At 38.8% G+C, this 16,880-nt stretch overlaps 1 protein-coding gene across 5 annotated transcripts in view; it reads left to right on the plus strand.

The window, feature by feature from the left end:
* The first annotated feature begins 4,026 nt into the window (after window positions 1–4,026).
* The window catches only part of pkmyt1 (protein kinase, membrane associated tyrosine/threonine 1), a 165,046-nt gene continuing 152,192 nt past the window's right edge, over window positions 4,027–16,880 (plus strand). The window contains exons 1-6 of one of the 5 annotated variants that reach the window (XM_079851076.1): window positions 4,671–4,859; window positions 5,224–5,286; window positions 5,584–6,078; window positions 6,665–6,902; window positions 7,047–7,341; window positions 7,473–7,579. In XM_079851076.1, coding sequence (XP_079707202.1) covers window positions 5,710–6,078; window positions 6,665–6,902; window positions 7,047–7,341; window positions 7,473–7,579 — 1,009 coding nt within the window. In that variant the 5' untranslated portion in view covers window positions 4,671–4,859; window positions 5,224–5,286; window positions 5,584–5,709. Of the gene's footprint in view, window positions 4,860–5,223; window positions 5,287–5,583; window positions 6,079–6,664; window positions 6,903–7,046; window positions 7,342–7,472; window positions 7,580–16,880 lie in introns of all 5 variants that reach the window. The other 4 variants (XM_079851078.1, XM_079851077.1, XM_079851074.1 and 1 more) reach the window with 4 other exon arrangements.

A 16,880-nucleotide genomic window follows, 5' to 3' on the forward strand; every position in this document is an offset into this window, starting at 1 on the left:
GTTTATACTTGACGCACTCGCCGTTGTACTATTCTTTGAAACGACAGGGGGCGACTCGAGTAATAAACCATCAGGAATCAGAGGTGAGAAGAAGCTATACACGTACACACGTGACAATGTTTATTTTAGTACACGGCCACCAATACCACACTACAAAAAGAATCGTGTAAAACCCAGTAAACCCTGAGATTATTACTAGTGACAATAAAACAAAATATATGGATATGAGAATGTGTATACAACATAACTAAATTAACGATCTCTTACATATTTTCTAATTTTACTAAACATTTCATTAAGTTTCGTGAGCATTTTTATTAAACATGGACCTCATTAAAAATACGTTTTTATGCTATTGTATGCTCATTTTTAAAATAAGCAACTCATTTAGACGTGGTGCCAGTGTGGTGAAATGTTCGAGCTCGGCCAGATTCGGCTCGAAGTCGTTCATCTTCGGATGCGGCGCCGCGCGCGTTGTTACAAAATCTGCCGTGCACACCGCCAGGCGAAATGGGCCCTTGCGCACCCAACGCGCGCGACCGCCCACACCGCGACGACGTCATTTTTGCCGCGCGCACCTTCGCGCTCGTGCGGACGCGTCGAGTATAAACAGAGACAATAGGCTTGTTTGAGATGCGCCTTGCCTCGCCTGAAATGTATGCGAGAGTAGGCGGCTGCAGTGAGAGGAGGAGCGAAAAAAGCGACGGCAAGCCGGACAGGGGTGCGTTTCCCGTACAACTATATAGTTCGCTGCTTAACTACCATAGTACGATGCATCGTTGGAGAAATCAACTAGCTAGTCACGACTGTTTCCCAAAACCGTCTGTCGCAAAGTATCGTTCAACCACGTTGGTTTATGACGTCTCGCACGTGGTGGACTAATAACTTATTTTAATTCATCTGTTTGAGATCGAATTAACGCTAGATTTTGTCATATAAGTTACAGACATGGCATCTAAAGACCATTTCTAATTTTTCTCAGTTATTTTGCTTTATTACCAGACTCAATATTTGGCTCGTTCTTACATATTAGAGCACGTTCGCACATGCGCAGTCTTCAAAAACGGTGCTTTAAATCTCTTGACAAACTAAAAGACGTAAATTACATTTATGTATTCTAAATAAATAACACGGGTCCTACTGAATGTCAGCTTGCTTATTTTGCTAAAGATAAGGATTTATTCAGTCTACATCTCATGTAAACTAGAAACTATGCTTCTAACGACAGCTCGAGAGCTGTCGTTCCAACCACACAAGTTTGCGATGCTGTTTGCGAACGTTCGTTGGAACGATGGTTTCGGGAAAGACCAAATCGTTGAACTATGCTGATAACGACGGAACTTGCGACCATAGTTGGCTAACGATGCTGTCGGGAAACGCACCCCAGATCTCTCTTCTCGCAGTGGATCTGACACCTGCGAGATCAAAGACGGATATCGCGGGATTCACGGGATTCACGCTCGTGCACAGTGTTGCTAATAAATTGGATGGAATTTAAGTTTTGTTGCTTTTATATGAAAATAAATATAATGAACAAGACACCCAAAGTAGCCTACTTATTTAATTCCATTCCAAATACATGTTTAGTCTTTTTTCTTTAATACAGAGCACATACAGAAAAGAATTTTTTTTCTTTTTTCTAACCCTAACGTCACATACTAGCCGCGTTTCCATTACCCTTCAAATTGCGCAAATTGAAATTGCGAATTGAAAGTACGCTTAATGGAAACACGTCAATTTCGCAAAAACTCCCATTTATCGCAAAAAAGTTTTTACGCTCTCATGAGGTGGTTTTTCAGGCAATTCGAAAAAGGAATATTTCGCAAAACTGCAATGGAAACAGTTTTTGCGCATTTACAGTCACCTGACTTAGAAGACGCAGTGTGTTTAAAGTCCATGTATAGCTACGCAAATAATAATAATTTTATATTATTTTATTATAACATTTAATAGGCTATATTTAGAAGACGCTTTTATGCAAAAAAAATGAACAAAGCTGAGCGTGGAGCGCGCACTGCATGGCACGGAGGCGTGGGTGCGAACACTTGCATTTTCCTATCAACAGTGGAAACAACTTATTTTCTGGTCAGACAGAAAATAATAATACATTATTCTCAACCACTTTTATTTGTGTAAACTCACAATAACAAGAAAACGCTGTGCTTAAACAATCAGACGCACTTTCATGATCTCCGTAAACTGGAGCGCGAGAACTGAAACAAAATATAGCCTATGTAGGCTAAAGCTTGAAATGTCCAGTTTAAAACGAACAAATTCGAATCGAAAGCTAATAGGCCTACCTTCTGATTATGTAGGCTAATCCGTATGAAAGTTGCATTTCTCTCTTCATCTGCTTAACAGCGGAGATGGAGATGTGATTTTAGCCGACACTTAGAAAACAATAGTTTATTAAATGGCTCTTCTCATTCAGCACTGCGGGAAAGACATCACAGTTTCTAATTTGGCCTTAGAAAACCAGTAAAATCGACATGTTTTCCATATTAATTTTGTGAATATTTTAAATGTTTAATAAAGGGGCAAAAAGTCATAAACAAAGCGCAGCAGTTGTGTGTAGCCAGTTCAAATTAAAATTTTGGTGTTCAACTTTGCGTTTTAAAAAGACAACAACCGTTCATTTTTCGTTTTTCAAGTAGGGGTTAAAAAAGGAAAAACAGACACAAAAGTAGCCTACATGGATCGTTTAGACAGAATACGAGACAGAATTCTTTATTAAATTCATAAAAGAAACAATAATTTGCCTATAGGAATTCTGGATTCTAAATCTCAAAGAAATGCCACAATCAAATCCTCGGAGCAGGAATGAGGGCGAAAAACCCAGAAACTCCTTATACGTGTCGTTCGGGGGTCTTTCCCTGCCATTAATGCTTGGATAACACACCACGTCTCCTTCCATTAATAATAATAATAATAATGTCTAATGCGGTGGCTGTGATATTATAACCAACGTCCGTTGCCGTGATTTTTGGAATGACTTATCGCGAGAGAAAAAAAGACGTTTTAGTCGCATAACATCGGTTAATGGAAACGCCGTCATTTCGCAATAGTTTTTTATCGATATTTAGATAATAGCGCAAAACATTTGCGCAAATCTGTAATGGAAACGCGGCTACTGACGGGTCTTGACCATACGGCAACATACGACGAAAAGGGTACCCCTATAACGTCAATATGAGACGCAGACATAAGCGACGGCGCGAGGGTCCGCAAGGGTCCGCGTGACGTAAAAATCGTCATCGGGGGTGCGCGCGGAGGCTCGTTGCGGACTGGCGCGTGCCTCCCATTTTTTGTGACCGCGCGGACCAAGGGCGCGCGTTCATTAGGTTAAAACCGCGAAAGAGATGGAAATAACATGGACGCCGAATTTGAAAAAACGGAAAACGCGTGCATTCTAGAAATAGAACCAATGCCTATTTTTCACGCAAGCCTGTTGGAAGCGTTTCCAGGCAAAATAGAATAGGAAAAGATGTTATGTCATTTTGACACGAATACATATTAATACATTTTTGATGTTTGAAAGTGTCTAGGTTTTGACATAAATGCAAATATAAACTATAAATATTTAAAATATTATCGATTATACTGGCCAGACCGATCTACTGCGCATGCGTTTAACGCGTTTACCGAGCGGACCTCAGCAAGAAAGTATAAATACAAGTAGTCCGCGTCCGAGCTGTGCGCAGCTGTCGTGTACGCGTACCTAAACCTACCCATAACCCGAATCGTCACATATGGACGTTTTAGGGGTACCCTTTTCGTCGTATGTTGCCGTATGGTCAAGACCCGTCAGTATGTGACGTTTTGGGGTGAGAATGTGTTGGGTTTTTTTCTTTCTTTTTTTAAATAAAAATTACATTGCATAACCCATAGAGATCGCACTGAGATGTATTACCTCGAGATAGTTTGGGAATATTACCACATAACGTACACATAAAACATGATATCAGAGTTTTAAAATCAAACATTTTAAAAGAGAACAATACATCACGGTTGTTTAAACCAAATGAACATCAAGCTGTGTCGTCAGCAAGTCGTTTCCCATCATGCTTTTGATCAGCGCAGTCAGTGGAGAGCAACTGCGCTCGACTTCAGAATCCGACAGGTGTGCCTTGCGCTCGCGAGAGATTTTTGACATACGTCAGCATGACATCAGAGCAAGGCGGACCGCTCTCGGACACATTTCTAACCGGCATGCATCTCGCGCTGATCACCGGTGATCGATTCTGCGCAGATTTTGCTCATCTCAAACAAGCCTAACAAAACGCAAAAGTTTGCTAGACAGTGAAGGCACCGATCAGTGCTTCACATTGCCACATAGCCGCCTGGAGTGCATACTACATTGAATTTCACACACTTTTGCGTCACCATATGCACGCAGATTCCCCCCCGATAACGCTCGTCTAAACCTATGGTCTAAACGCAGAATAAAAAGTGATCACTTTTGCGTTTTCTCTTCAGATCGTTTCCGTGTAAACGTAGCCTAAGTGACATGGCATCTGACGCACAGAAGCCAATGGCACGTCACAATGCGTTGAACAATTGCGGTTATATATTCAGAGATTTGTTTGTTTGTGTTGTTGAAGCATAAAAAAATATTACAAAAATGTCACTATATGTATTGGCACATCCGGGGGAGAGAGAGCGAGAAGAAGAAGAAGAAGAAGAAGAAGAATAACTCTCCACTATCCCACAATGCACCGAGAACGCACACGGTGTCACGTCATCGCCCGCTCCTGAAGTATTTGAACGCGTATGGCGCGAGATATGATTAATAATAATATATTTGATTGATTAAAAGAAATGGATATTTGAATACCAACCAAGAGCAACACAACATGTAGGTATGTAACGTTTCTGAAACATAATAAATATTTGTGACGGAAGATCCCTTTGAAGGAGTGCATTTCTTTTTTATGTTTACTTTCTGAAAAGTTCATTATCATCACAACTGCTTCAGTTCCGATAAGAACTTTTTTTTTTCTTAACACACGTTAATCGGATAATGCCAATTTGTATTATCTGTCGATGTACTGTACTAGCACATAATGTAATATTATTTGAAATATTCTCCTAAATGATCATTCACGGTACACAATTTATACTTTAATTTGTGCCACAAAGTATGTTACTGTTTTATTTATATATAAATGCGATGGTAATACCATGTAGATTTACCCTGGTAACACTTGGTATTCTGTGATGTAGGCCTGCATACTGTGCTGGTGTTCCGTGGACAATTAAAAAGTAACCAATGTGGTTACCGTTATGGTAATCATCAAGACAAGTCTTTTATCTTAAAATAATTTGTCGCTAACAAAAGTACCATGGTTTTTACCATGTTTTGGTAATGGTAATTATTCAGTGCTATGGTATCACCATCTGATACCATCAAAGTACTGTTTACTGCCAGATTTTTTTGTAATGGTACCTTGTAGTATTGTCAACTTAGTAATTGATGGTTGAATATATATTTGTTTTGGTATTGTTTTCTTCATTTGTGTATTTTATGTCATAAATTATATTTCAGTCGTAATATTAAACACCCCATCTCCTGTTCTGTTATAGGTTAGTGCATATTGATGTGGAGCATCTGGATGAGCAGTCAGCATTCACAATTCTATAATTTGAAGTAATCTTCTGAAAATTTGTCAAGCCTACATTTACATTAGAAGAACTGATTATACATTTCCTATGTCGTCTTCTTATCAGACATCAGTGGTCAGCGCCCCTCTCCCTCTGCCTACCCACTTCTTTCATGCCCAGCAGTCCTTTTCCCTAAAGAAACGGAGACCTCCCTTCTCTTCCTCATCATCTTCCTCCCTGTCCCCTCCGCGGCCATTATCTCATTCTTTACCGCCACGGCCACCATCAAAAGGATGCCCCCCCCTCAGCCGAGTGTTTCTCCATCACCCCACTCCGTGGACGCCCCTGTCACGCTCCCTTATTGAGTCACCCCCTTCTCGCTCTGTGTACGACCCGTCTCGACTGCAGTCTTTTTTCAGCCAGTGCTTTATCAACCTGGGCCTGATTGGACGAGGTTCCTTTGGTGAGGTTTTCAAGGTGAGACATGCTACATGCCTTCTAAGGCTTTATGTTATATTCATACTATTTCTGCAGGATGTGTACTTCTATTTCCAGTGAGAAGTAATATCAGCCACCATCTTTTTTTGCCCAATGTCTCAAATATTTTTCAAAATACTAGACTTGATTCGCTGAAGTAAAGAATGTACTCTGAAACTGATACATATAATACATTTATACATGATACATTTCAGATAATGGTGATGTTTCAAGATCATCAATGAATACACTAATGATACTGTGTTTTTTCAGATGTTCTTCAGGTGACTGTCCTCTCTGTCGTCATAAAACATCCCATGGCACTTCTCGTAAAGAGTAGGGGTGTAACCCCGGTGTCTTAGCTGAATTTCCTCACTGGCCCTTTATCTATCATGGTCTACTAATAATCCCCTTCCATTGAATTGGCTTTATTCTCTTCTCCACCTATAGCTGGTGTGTGGATGCTGCACACTGGTGGTGGTTGAGGAGAGACCCCTGATCCCATTGTAAAGCACTTTGACGGTACAGTTGTATCTAAAAGTGCTATATAAATACATTCATTCATTCATTCATTTTTGTCTGTCAGGTGGTGAGTCTTTTGGATGGTTGCCAGTACGCTGTGAAGCGTTCAGTGCAGCGGTTCCGTGGTGAGGTTGAACGAGCAAAAAGCATTACTGAGGCTTGGAATCATGAGAGACTACTGCCACACCCTTACGTGCTGGGCTTTATTGCGGCTTGGGAGGAGGCTGGTCACCTCTACATCCAGACTGAACTCTGCTGTACCAGCCTACAGCTATACGCTGAGGAAACGTCATTTCACACTGGTACAGCAAACTACACAAGAAAAACTCCCTCACCAATGACCGCAACAAAAGAGTGGTTTATATTAAAACATTGCATTTTTTTTGCATTGCATTGCAAATATAAGTTACTCAAGACGAGTGTGTGTGTGTTTTGTGTTGTACCAGGTGAGACAAGTGCCTGGACATACCTGTGTGACATGCTTTCAGCGCTTGACCACTTGCACGCTCATGGGTTTGCCCATATGGACATCAAACCAGCAAATATTTTCATTACAAAGTCTGGACGGCTCAAACTTGGAGACTTTGGCTTGTTGATCAAGCTTCCTAGAGATGTCCAAAAACAAGAGATAGAGGAAAAGAGAGAAATGAAGATGGATGATGATTTACAGGAAGGAGACCCCAGATATATGGCCCCTGAGCTATTGAGAGGAGAGTATGGGACTGCTGCAGACATCTTTAGGTTAGTGAATGTTATCTTGTTTATATTTAAATGTCAGCGGTAAGAACCAAATTAGTTATTTTGTGATTTGTATAAATTGTAAATTATTGTATAAAGATTTGTATATTCTATTCTCTTCTCTTCTCTTTTAGTTTGGGTGTTTCCATCCTGGAGTTGGCCTGTAACATTGAAGTTCCTAAAGGAGAAGATGACTGGCAGCAGCTCCGAAAGGGTCACTTACCCGCAGAATTCACAAATGGTACTGTACATTATCATTTCATGTGGCTAAGTGAAATGCTGAAAATGTTCTTGGTACGTTTAGGGACACTTTAAGGGCCTTGCAGTTTCACACAATAGGGGCTTTCACACCGGGTAGTTCTAGAAACTTACTTCTAGGAACTAGCCACCAGGGTGGTTCTCTTAGGAACATTTTCCTAAGTGACGTAAGCGCCGCGCTTGTTGTTGTGACTTTTATTTTGTGGCGTGGCGCTTATTGAGCGTGTTCAGAATAAACTAGTCAAACAAAGGTTTGAACTATTTATTACAGAAAATACTCAATATCATTAACTAATAATTTAGAAATAATCACATTAGAAATTCACATTATGCATAAATTCATATTCATAAAATTATACTACAAGCATGAACAAATATTTTCATAATGAAGATTCCCAAAACTGAGTTTTTTCAACTTTACAAAGTTGACAGTTTCTGTCTGAGCAATGAATTGAAAAAAAAAAAAAACGTTCTAAGGCCAGCCTGTATGGATAGGCTTCAGGGGCAGGTCCGTTTACTAATCCTTAAGCATGCAGCAAGGTGCTCTCTTTGAAGTTTATTTCGCATGTCAGTTTTGATCTGAAATAGAAACAAACTTGCATAACCATTTTGGAAGATAGCACAAGAGAAAATTAATTGACAATTTTCAAATTGTGCTTTCTTGAATTATGGTTTAAAATCACTTAATACCCTGTTCATTGCTGAGAAGTCTCGCTCACAATTTAATATTGTTTAAAGCCATTTCGCGATTTCAGTCTATATATTGTTTAGTCTATGTTGTTTAAATGGATATCATATAGATCAGTGGTTCTCAAACTTTTTAGAGTGGCGTGCGCCCTAAGGCTTTTAACATCCTTCTGCGTACCCCCTCTCTGCAGTCACACCTTTTTCAGTAAGGGACAATATTTTCCGCCTCAAATAAATTTTTCCAGTGCATTTTTTACCTTTACAAATACCTTTATAAAATAAATAATGCTTTAAATAAATAACAATTCAATAGAGAAATATGCAATGATGGTAAAAACGTGATGCTTTTAAATTTTAAATTAAAACCGCCAGTAGGTGTCAGTAATGAGAGTCATTCATTCATTCAGTAACGAAGCAAGTGGCTGTAATTATGAATGAATCTATGGAATGATATTCCGGACATTATTCAAAAGGAATTGCAAATTGTATTTGCAATTGCGTTTTCAAATTGTGGACGCATAAAATGTGACATAATCCAAACGCAAATGCAAATCGCACATTGCCGTTTGCATTTTCGTTTAAGCGAACGCACAGTGACTGCCAAATTTAAAATGGAAATGCAAAGTCCGTTTGCAACTGTGTTTCCCATATCTTACGAGTCTTGACCCTGTCATATTTAAATAGCAATTTCAATTACCACGTCTGCTTTTTCACTTTCTCAGCGTCGCGTATGTAGCCAGCCAAAACTCAAATGAAATCGCAATTCCCTTAGTATTTCCATTTCCAATGCCTTACACGGAAACCTGTCAATCAGCGTCAAGGGTGGGATTATGCTTGGGGCGTGTTCGTGTTGGGACGTGACGTCACTCACAGTCGACGGTCAAGAGGTGATGCCCTGAACACACAGACTCCGATTTATTTTAAACAATGGAGGTAGTTGGTGAAATTGTGGAGGATCTTATGATGCTCGCGCAGCAAGTTGATGACAGTACATCCTCTACAGATGTAGGTAATGTAACAAAAGTCACAAAATTCCATGACACTGAGATAAAGATTTGGTTTTGGTTTAGTTTAAAATGAATATTTCTTAAACCCTCATGTTGTCTTTGGGTTCTGTTTGGATCTCATTTGATATTTCCCCCCATTCAAAAAAACATATCTCCCTTATCTCAGTGTCATGGAATTTTGTGACTTTTGTTACATTATTTGTCTAAACACACAAAAAAACCTGGGTTTGATTTAATTGTTCTGAAAGTAGCCTATGTATAATTTTGTTTTTGTCCATTTCACAGTTGAGATTAATTTAAAATGATTAAATCCCACATAAATCTAAACAAATTGACTACACCATAAATGTAAAGTGGAACAAACATTCTCTCTCTCTCTCTCTCTCACACACACACACACACACACACACACACACACACACACACACACACACACACACACACACACACACACACACACACCAGCCGCGGCGCTACATTTTAGGTCCGGGCCCATCCATTTTCTACTATGGTTTTGTACGTTTCTTCATTCGGATCTATTTGCTATCCATTCCATTCTAAACAACGCAGTTTACATGCTTCGTCCTTGTTACATTATTCATTAAGATAATAATTAATAACGCATAATTATCAGTGAACTTGATAAATGTTGCAGATATGTTTTACTATGCATGCAAACAAATGCCTTTCAACTTATGCGTGCAAAATTCAGAATAAAATGAATGTGCAGCAATTTGGACAAATAGAGAGTCTGTAGGCCTGCTATACGTGTTGTAGCCATTAAATAAGCTCATTTAGTTTCATATTTGTTAAAATATTATAATGTTATTTTTTCATCTATGTTGATTATGAAAAGTGAACCGCACGAGTAAGATAGGATGCGCAATATATCGAGAGATGTGGGTCAGACATGATTTTGACCACTTTTTGTTTTGTAGAAAGCCTTTTTAAGTGAATTTCGTTTTTGTATAAATTGTATCTTAATTTTAATAATTTTTTTATCAACCAATCATTTTTTTATTGCCTGGATTTAATAAATAAGAAGGAAATATAGCAGACAATAAAATCACGGAGGCGCCCGCGCGGTCATTGCATGGCTCGTGAACAGGAGCGCATCTCATCCTAACTTAACGAAACTCAACGTATGCCTCACAGACATGAAATATATCTTAAGAAAGCCCAAAATGTCTTTTTAACAATTTAAAACGAAAAGAAAAAGGCTACTCTCTGATTATGTAATCCATGATGTGCATTTCTCGCTATAGGCGCGTTCACTATACGGAGATGACTATCGTCAACTTCATCTTTACAGCTGTTGTTGCTGTTAATAAACTAAAAAATAATTGGCCTATAATTTTATTAAACAATAAATTAAATTAAATTGTAATTGTATTAAAAGAGTTTTTTAAACCTATGCTTGTTTTTTAAACCTATGTTAACTACTAGGGCTGGGTATCGATTCAGATGTTACGATTCGATTTCGATTCGCAAGCTCTCAAATCGATTCGATTTCGATTCTTGATTCGATTTTCGATTTCGATTCGATTTTTCGATTTCGATTCTGAATTAGATTTCGATTCGACTCAATGAATATTTAATACAAATCCTATATTTATTAAAAAAAGAAAAAGAAAAGAAAAGAAAAGTGAACATAAGTTTTCAAGTGTTTAATTAATAAAAAAGAAATTAAGAGCCACAAACCTGTATATTAAACTCTTTTTATTTTAGGTACACTTGGGTACATTAAAACAGAACCCAACTCTATATTTCAAATGCATACAATGAATAGACAGGATTTTGATGCAAGATGAAAAATTGATGCTGAAAATTGGACAAGTCAGAACAGTCGCATGTCTTGATCAAACAGGTTAACAATCCTCACATAAACCCATATAAAAACATTGCATATAATTTTTATCTGTGCCCTTCCTGTCTAACAGCTAGGCCATATACATAAATTGAATAAAGTTATCAAACAGTCTGTGCTGCATTAATTATAAATTATATATAGACTAATCAAAGTTAAAAAAGTTCTTTAGTCAAGAGCAGTGAGTGTTTTTCTCTGTTCCCTTTGTTATTTGATTAACTTTAACGACAGAGATAATTAGTGGCTACTGTGTACTGTCCCTTTAAGACCAGCCGCTGTTGACAGAGACGCGGATCTCATACGCGCCTCATTCTCTCACGAGTCATAACTCTTCATGTTCATCATAAGACTGCTCTTATGTTATGAAAATACTCAACAAAAAGACATTTTGGCATTATTGTGTGTTTTATTGTTCGTTCAAGCGCGAAAGATAACTCTATTCTGGGCTGTCTTGTGCGCACGCACGATATCATCGCAAGTTTTTCTGTGTCACAGTCAGGACATTCACAGGCAGCGAGATCTATTTTGTCTTGTCGCGCATGAATGGTTTAAAAGCATTTGCATGAATAAGAGCGGGATCATGTAACACCTAGCCAAAGGATGACAAAAAATTAACAGATGCTGCATTGCGTTAAAAGCCCAAATTTGTTTATTTCATACAAAATCGCAGCATTTTGCGTCATATAGCCTAATTGCGTATAGGCTTGACATCGCGATTACGATATGATTAAACGTGCAGCACTAATTGAGGTTATTTTATGATTTAGATAAAACTAACATAAAATCTCACAGCATTAGCTATAAAATTGAGTTTGCAAGCCTATATGAACAGTGGAGGAAAACTGATTCTTGGGTAATAGATAAATAAAGATGGAAAAAAATCGATTCTTGGCGTTTGAGAATCGATTTTGAATCGACCACATTTAAAAAAACCGATTAATCGAAAAATCGATTTTTTTGCCCAGCCCTACTAACTACGCATTAAATTCAGGTAGGCTAGTTAGTCGCTGTCCTCAGTGCCGCAAAAAAAAGCACTGAAACGGAGATGAAGGGGAACCCGTTTTCTTTTTTTTGGCTTATTTTAACTGGCCCATCCAGTTTTCTGGAGGCCCACCTACAATCAAAATCCTGGCGCCGCTAGTGACACACACACACACACACACACACACACACACACACACACAGGTTTAACTGCAACAGACAGCATTTTTATTGAATTTCGCAAATTGAGAACACTTATTTGAAGGGGTGAGACCTAGCACCGACACTCATCTCTTGTGGTATGTCCAGTAAAGGACGTCCAGGTTCTTTAGTTGTCCTGTCCTTCACAAAAAGCCTTTTAGCTACTTTACTGAGGTTGGCGAAGACAACATTACTGATGTTGCTGTTGGTCAAGGCCACAAAAACATTTAACTTATCCAAAACGAAATGGCTTCTGAGTAAGAGGACATCTGTAGAGGATGTACTGTCATCAACTTGCTGCGCGAGCATCATAAGGTCCTCCACAATTTCACCAACTACCTCCATTGTTTAAAATAAATCGGTGTCTGTCTGTTCAGGGCATCACCTCTTGACCGTCGACTGTGAGTGACGTCACGTCCCAACGCTTGACGCTGATCGACAGGTTTCCGTGTAAGGCATCGGAAATGGAAATACTAAGGGAATTGCGATTTCATTTGAGTTTTGGCTGGCTACATACGCGACGCTGAGAAAGTGAAAAAGCAGACGTGGTAATTGAAATTGCTATTTAAATATGACAGGGTCAAGACTCGTAAGATATGGGAAACACAGTTGCAAACGGACTTTGCATTTCCATTTTAAATTTGGCAGTCACTGTGCGTTCGCTTAAACGAAAATGCAAACGGTAATGCGAGATTTGCATTTGCGTTTGGATTATGTCACATTTTATGCGTCCACAATTTGAAAACGCAATTGCAAATACAATTTGCAATTCCTTTTGAATAATGTCCGGAATATCATTCCATATGAATCATTGACTCTCACGATTTGTTCAAAGCTGCAGATTCATTCACCAACACTGCTGTGTGCTGCAGTTCTGCTGTGGCTTTCGTTGGAGCTATTATTTTGTTGCAAAAAGTACTGACAATTACACTTTAATTCGCTTTTCCACTGTCAGGCCAAATCGTTGTCTTTGCTTAACTGTTCCATTCCGATATGGATATGGTTTCATTTTCCTCTGTGGGGCTGATAACGGAGCTCTTTGGAATGCAATACACATGTGTCAGTTTTTGCCTTGGTAACGCAAGAGTTTACAGACGAGATGTAAATAGAAACCGTGTTCTGGGGCATGATCAGATATTTATTTTAATTTATTATTCATTTGTGTTTACGTCCCTCAAATAGCACTCTTAGACAGCTATAGAGAAACTGCTAGTCAGGCAGCAGACAAGTGACCAATTCTGAGATGCGACGTCACTTCGTCACTTGACGGTTCAGCAAGGTTAGCTAACAATGCTGAGAATTCCAGTCCAAGAACGGGTTGTAATCATGCCGTGCTGTACAAGGCTGAAGTGGAAATATAACTGGAACCTTTCCTTAGCATTCTTAGAACCGTTCAGTCTGACAGTGGAGAAGTGCCTTGGTCTCTAAAGGAAGAAATGGTAATTAAATTAAAAAGTACGTAATTCAGCATACTGGATTATCTGTAAAAGGCTATTATTTCAGTATCTGGGTTTAAGTATAGTTCATTAAATGTTTATGTAATTACCGGGTGCTCAAGGCTGCCATTTACAGGCTGCATTTATTTAATTTATATAGCCGTAAATGAAATTTGACATTTAACCTAGTTTATATTCAGTACTTAGTTTGAATTATATTTGTGTATTACGTTCATAAAGGAACCGTATGTAAGAAATGTATTTCAATTAATCATAAAATGGCCCTGATATGTCACTAGACATTAAGTTATCATGTTCATTTCAAATACTTATATCACTGACAGCAGTAGTCCGGCCAGGATATTGTCATTTAAAAGTGAAGTTGCAACCCTCAACTGATGTTGATGTCATGTTGTGTTTTGGCCTGATGCGCCACCCTCCACCTATCTACTAATCACGAAGTCAGTAGTGTTTCGGCATCCGGGTTGCCAGCTCTGCTCTAGTTAAAAAATACAGCTGGTCGCTTTCACTTATAGCGTCAGCTAAATGAATAGCTGTATCTTTGATATCTGTTACACATAGTGACTTAGGCTTGTGCTTATACTTATGTTAATGACAGATACCTACCGTTACAAGTTAGACTAACAGCTACTGTTCTAACAATGTACTGTCACATACGAGCATACATCTTTACGATTATATTTGGCTAATCGCCATTAGTAAATTTTTGCGATACATAATTACTTAGCAAAACATCTCTCATGAAGCATAAACATAACTAGAATGCATTTCCGGAGGAACTGCGAAGTGTGCTTGCTTGGGTGCGGTTCACTAACGTGAGCAGGTAGTGGATAAGGGTGCGTTGAAGTTTGCTTGATCTGAGAATTTCAACAATAGTACTTTTTTCAAGATTGTGTTTTGTGCATTAAGAGACATGTCTGCAATGTAGACTAGTGGCAATGGCATTGTTTATGTGGCTTGGTTGTTGGTTTTGAAATAATTGGTTATGAATATACAGCAGAGAGTGGGACTGTTTTGGGTGATGAAATAGTAGCCTATTGAAAAGAAGTTGACAGTCTCCATTTACTGTATCCAATAAGCCAATACAAAACTCACCCAGCTGTTCTGTGGTTGAGTGTTCCCTTTGATTAGGAACAAATTTACTATCTCAAATTAAGGTCTACCGTAATTAGCGATGCTTTGATTGCTGCTGTCAAGATGGTTGTCATCACCTACACAGAAACGCTGATTTTTATAGCCTACCGTCAGTCCACATATTGTAATTAAATGAAAAACGCTATCAGTTTCACTATTAGCTTACTCTAGCGATGCAATCGCAACAACATGGATAACGCTGTTTGGCCTTACCTAACTATATATGACATATGCGCCATATGCTAGAGTTACACATCCCGCTGCCATTTCAGGGCTTGAATTTCGCTGCGGGAATTCCGCATAATTTAAACCATTCCCGCAAGGTTAGCTTTTATAGTGCGAGAAATTCCCGCACAAATATATTTGCTTCATCTCAGAACAAATGATTAAAAGATAAATTCACAGATGCGAGAAAAAATATGTCAAACTGTCTTTTATTTTCTAATTTAATTCCTCAATCAGAGCTGGACCGGCATTTTCTGTCTTCCGCTGAGCCCTGGCCGTAGACAGATCATATGTTTCACGGTGTCAATGCAGTGGTCTGCGTTGCGCTGATCTTATTCACACTATCGAGTGTAGGTGCAGCATTCTAACACTGAGTCATAATGAGCTGTTTGTGAAGAAATTATCCGCTTCCAAATTATGTCATTTTAATCACGAAATTGAAACATTAAAAAACAATTTGCTCTTTATGGTGTGCGAGTGATAGAGTGTGGCAGCAACGAACCAACTGATCAGCTTGCAGCATAACAACATTGAATGCTCGGCCGAACAGCTGATCATAGCTGTACAGGGCGCCTTATTATTTTTCATCTCCATAAATATATCTAGTAGTAAAGCTAATGCAAGGGCTAGAAATCAATTAATCTTTTGCTGATACTTCCTTGTCATCATGGATAGCGCAGTTCATGGTTGCATAGCAACGACAGACGCCACGGGAGAGCAAGCGCTTGTGGAAAGGAGACAGCGGCCCGCCCGCGCTTTCCACTTGTTTTTACCAAGCGGCAACATTCTAATCTGAAAAATGAAGCCTACCCGGAAGTGCGAAAAACTGCAATACATCGAAAATCCGCTAGGGGCAGGTCCCAAAAGGGAGCAAATGTCCGTAGCCCACCATGTTAAAATGTCCGTTTTCACAGCATAAATTCATGTTTTTACAGGTTGGACCCATGGACTTCTATTGTATTTTTCGATAGGTTCCGAGTGCCTGACAACTTTGAGGGGGGTGAATTTTTTTCTAACTCATTAGTTTAGATCGTATTTAGATATAAAATGTATGACAAATAAGGGCGTGGTTAACTTTGATTGACAGCTTGATTGACAGCTGATAACGAGCATAGGCTGCGCCAAGGAGAATGACAACATAAGAAGTGCCATTTTTTAATATACAGTTGAAATATAATACTTCTGTTTTTGTATCATGAAATGTAGTTTTAAGAGTTTTTCAGGCGAGAATGTAGTTGTTTAAAGCTCAAATCTGTGGTTTATTTATAAAGATTTATGAAAATTTTATCCAGGTTGTGAGATCCAGACGATCACCGGGCGCTCGGCGCTCATGTACCCTGCCTGGAACAGCCTTTCCTCGGCTAGTCGTTCTGACGTTTGCCGCTGACTCTGGCGTCTCTGTAGTGGTTAAACATGAGATATAATTCGTCTTGTGTATATCTAATGGGCGATTTTTGGTCTCGTGAATCTATAATTTGTTCCCTGGCCAATCGTTTTGGCTGAGGGCTAAGTGAAGTTTCATAACTTTATTAGCTATTTAACGTTAACTTTACCGTTGTATGGTTAGACTAGAGCGCTGACTTTGTATGTTTGACTGAATTGTTTGCTTTATTTGTATAGCTTCCTGTACCTTTTACCTATACTTTTATAATGGCTAATATTGATAAAACTGAAATTTAACAAAAAGAGACTGGGTTGAGTTTTGTCATTTTAAATTTTAATACA

The sequence above is a fragment of the Squalius cephalus genome, assembly GCF_949319135.1.
Source record: "Squalius cephalus genome assembly, chromosome: 19".
NCBI classification, from domain to species: Eukaryota; Metazoa; Chordata; class Actinopteri; order Cypriniformes; family Leuciscidae; genus Squalius; species Squalius cephalus.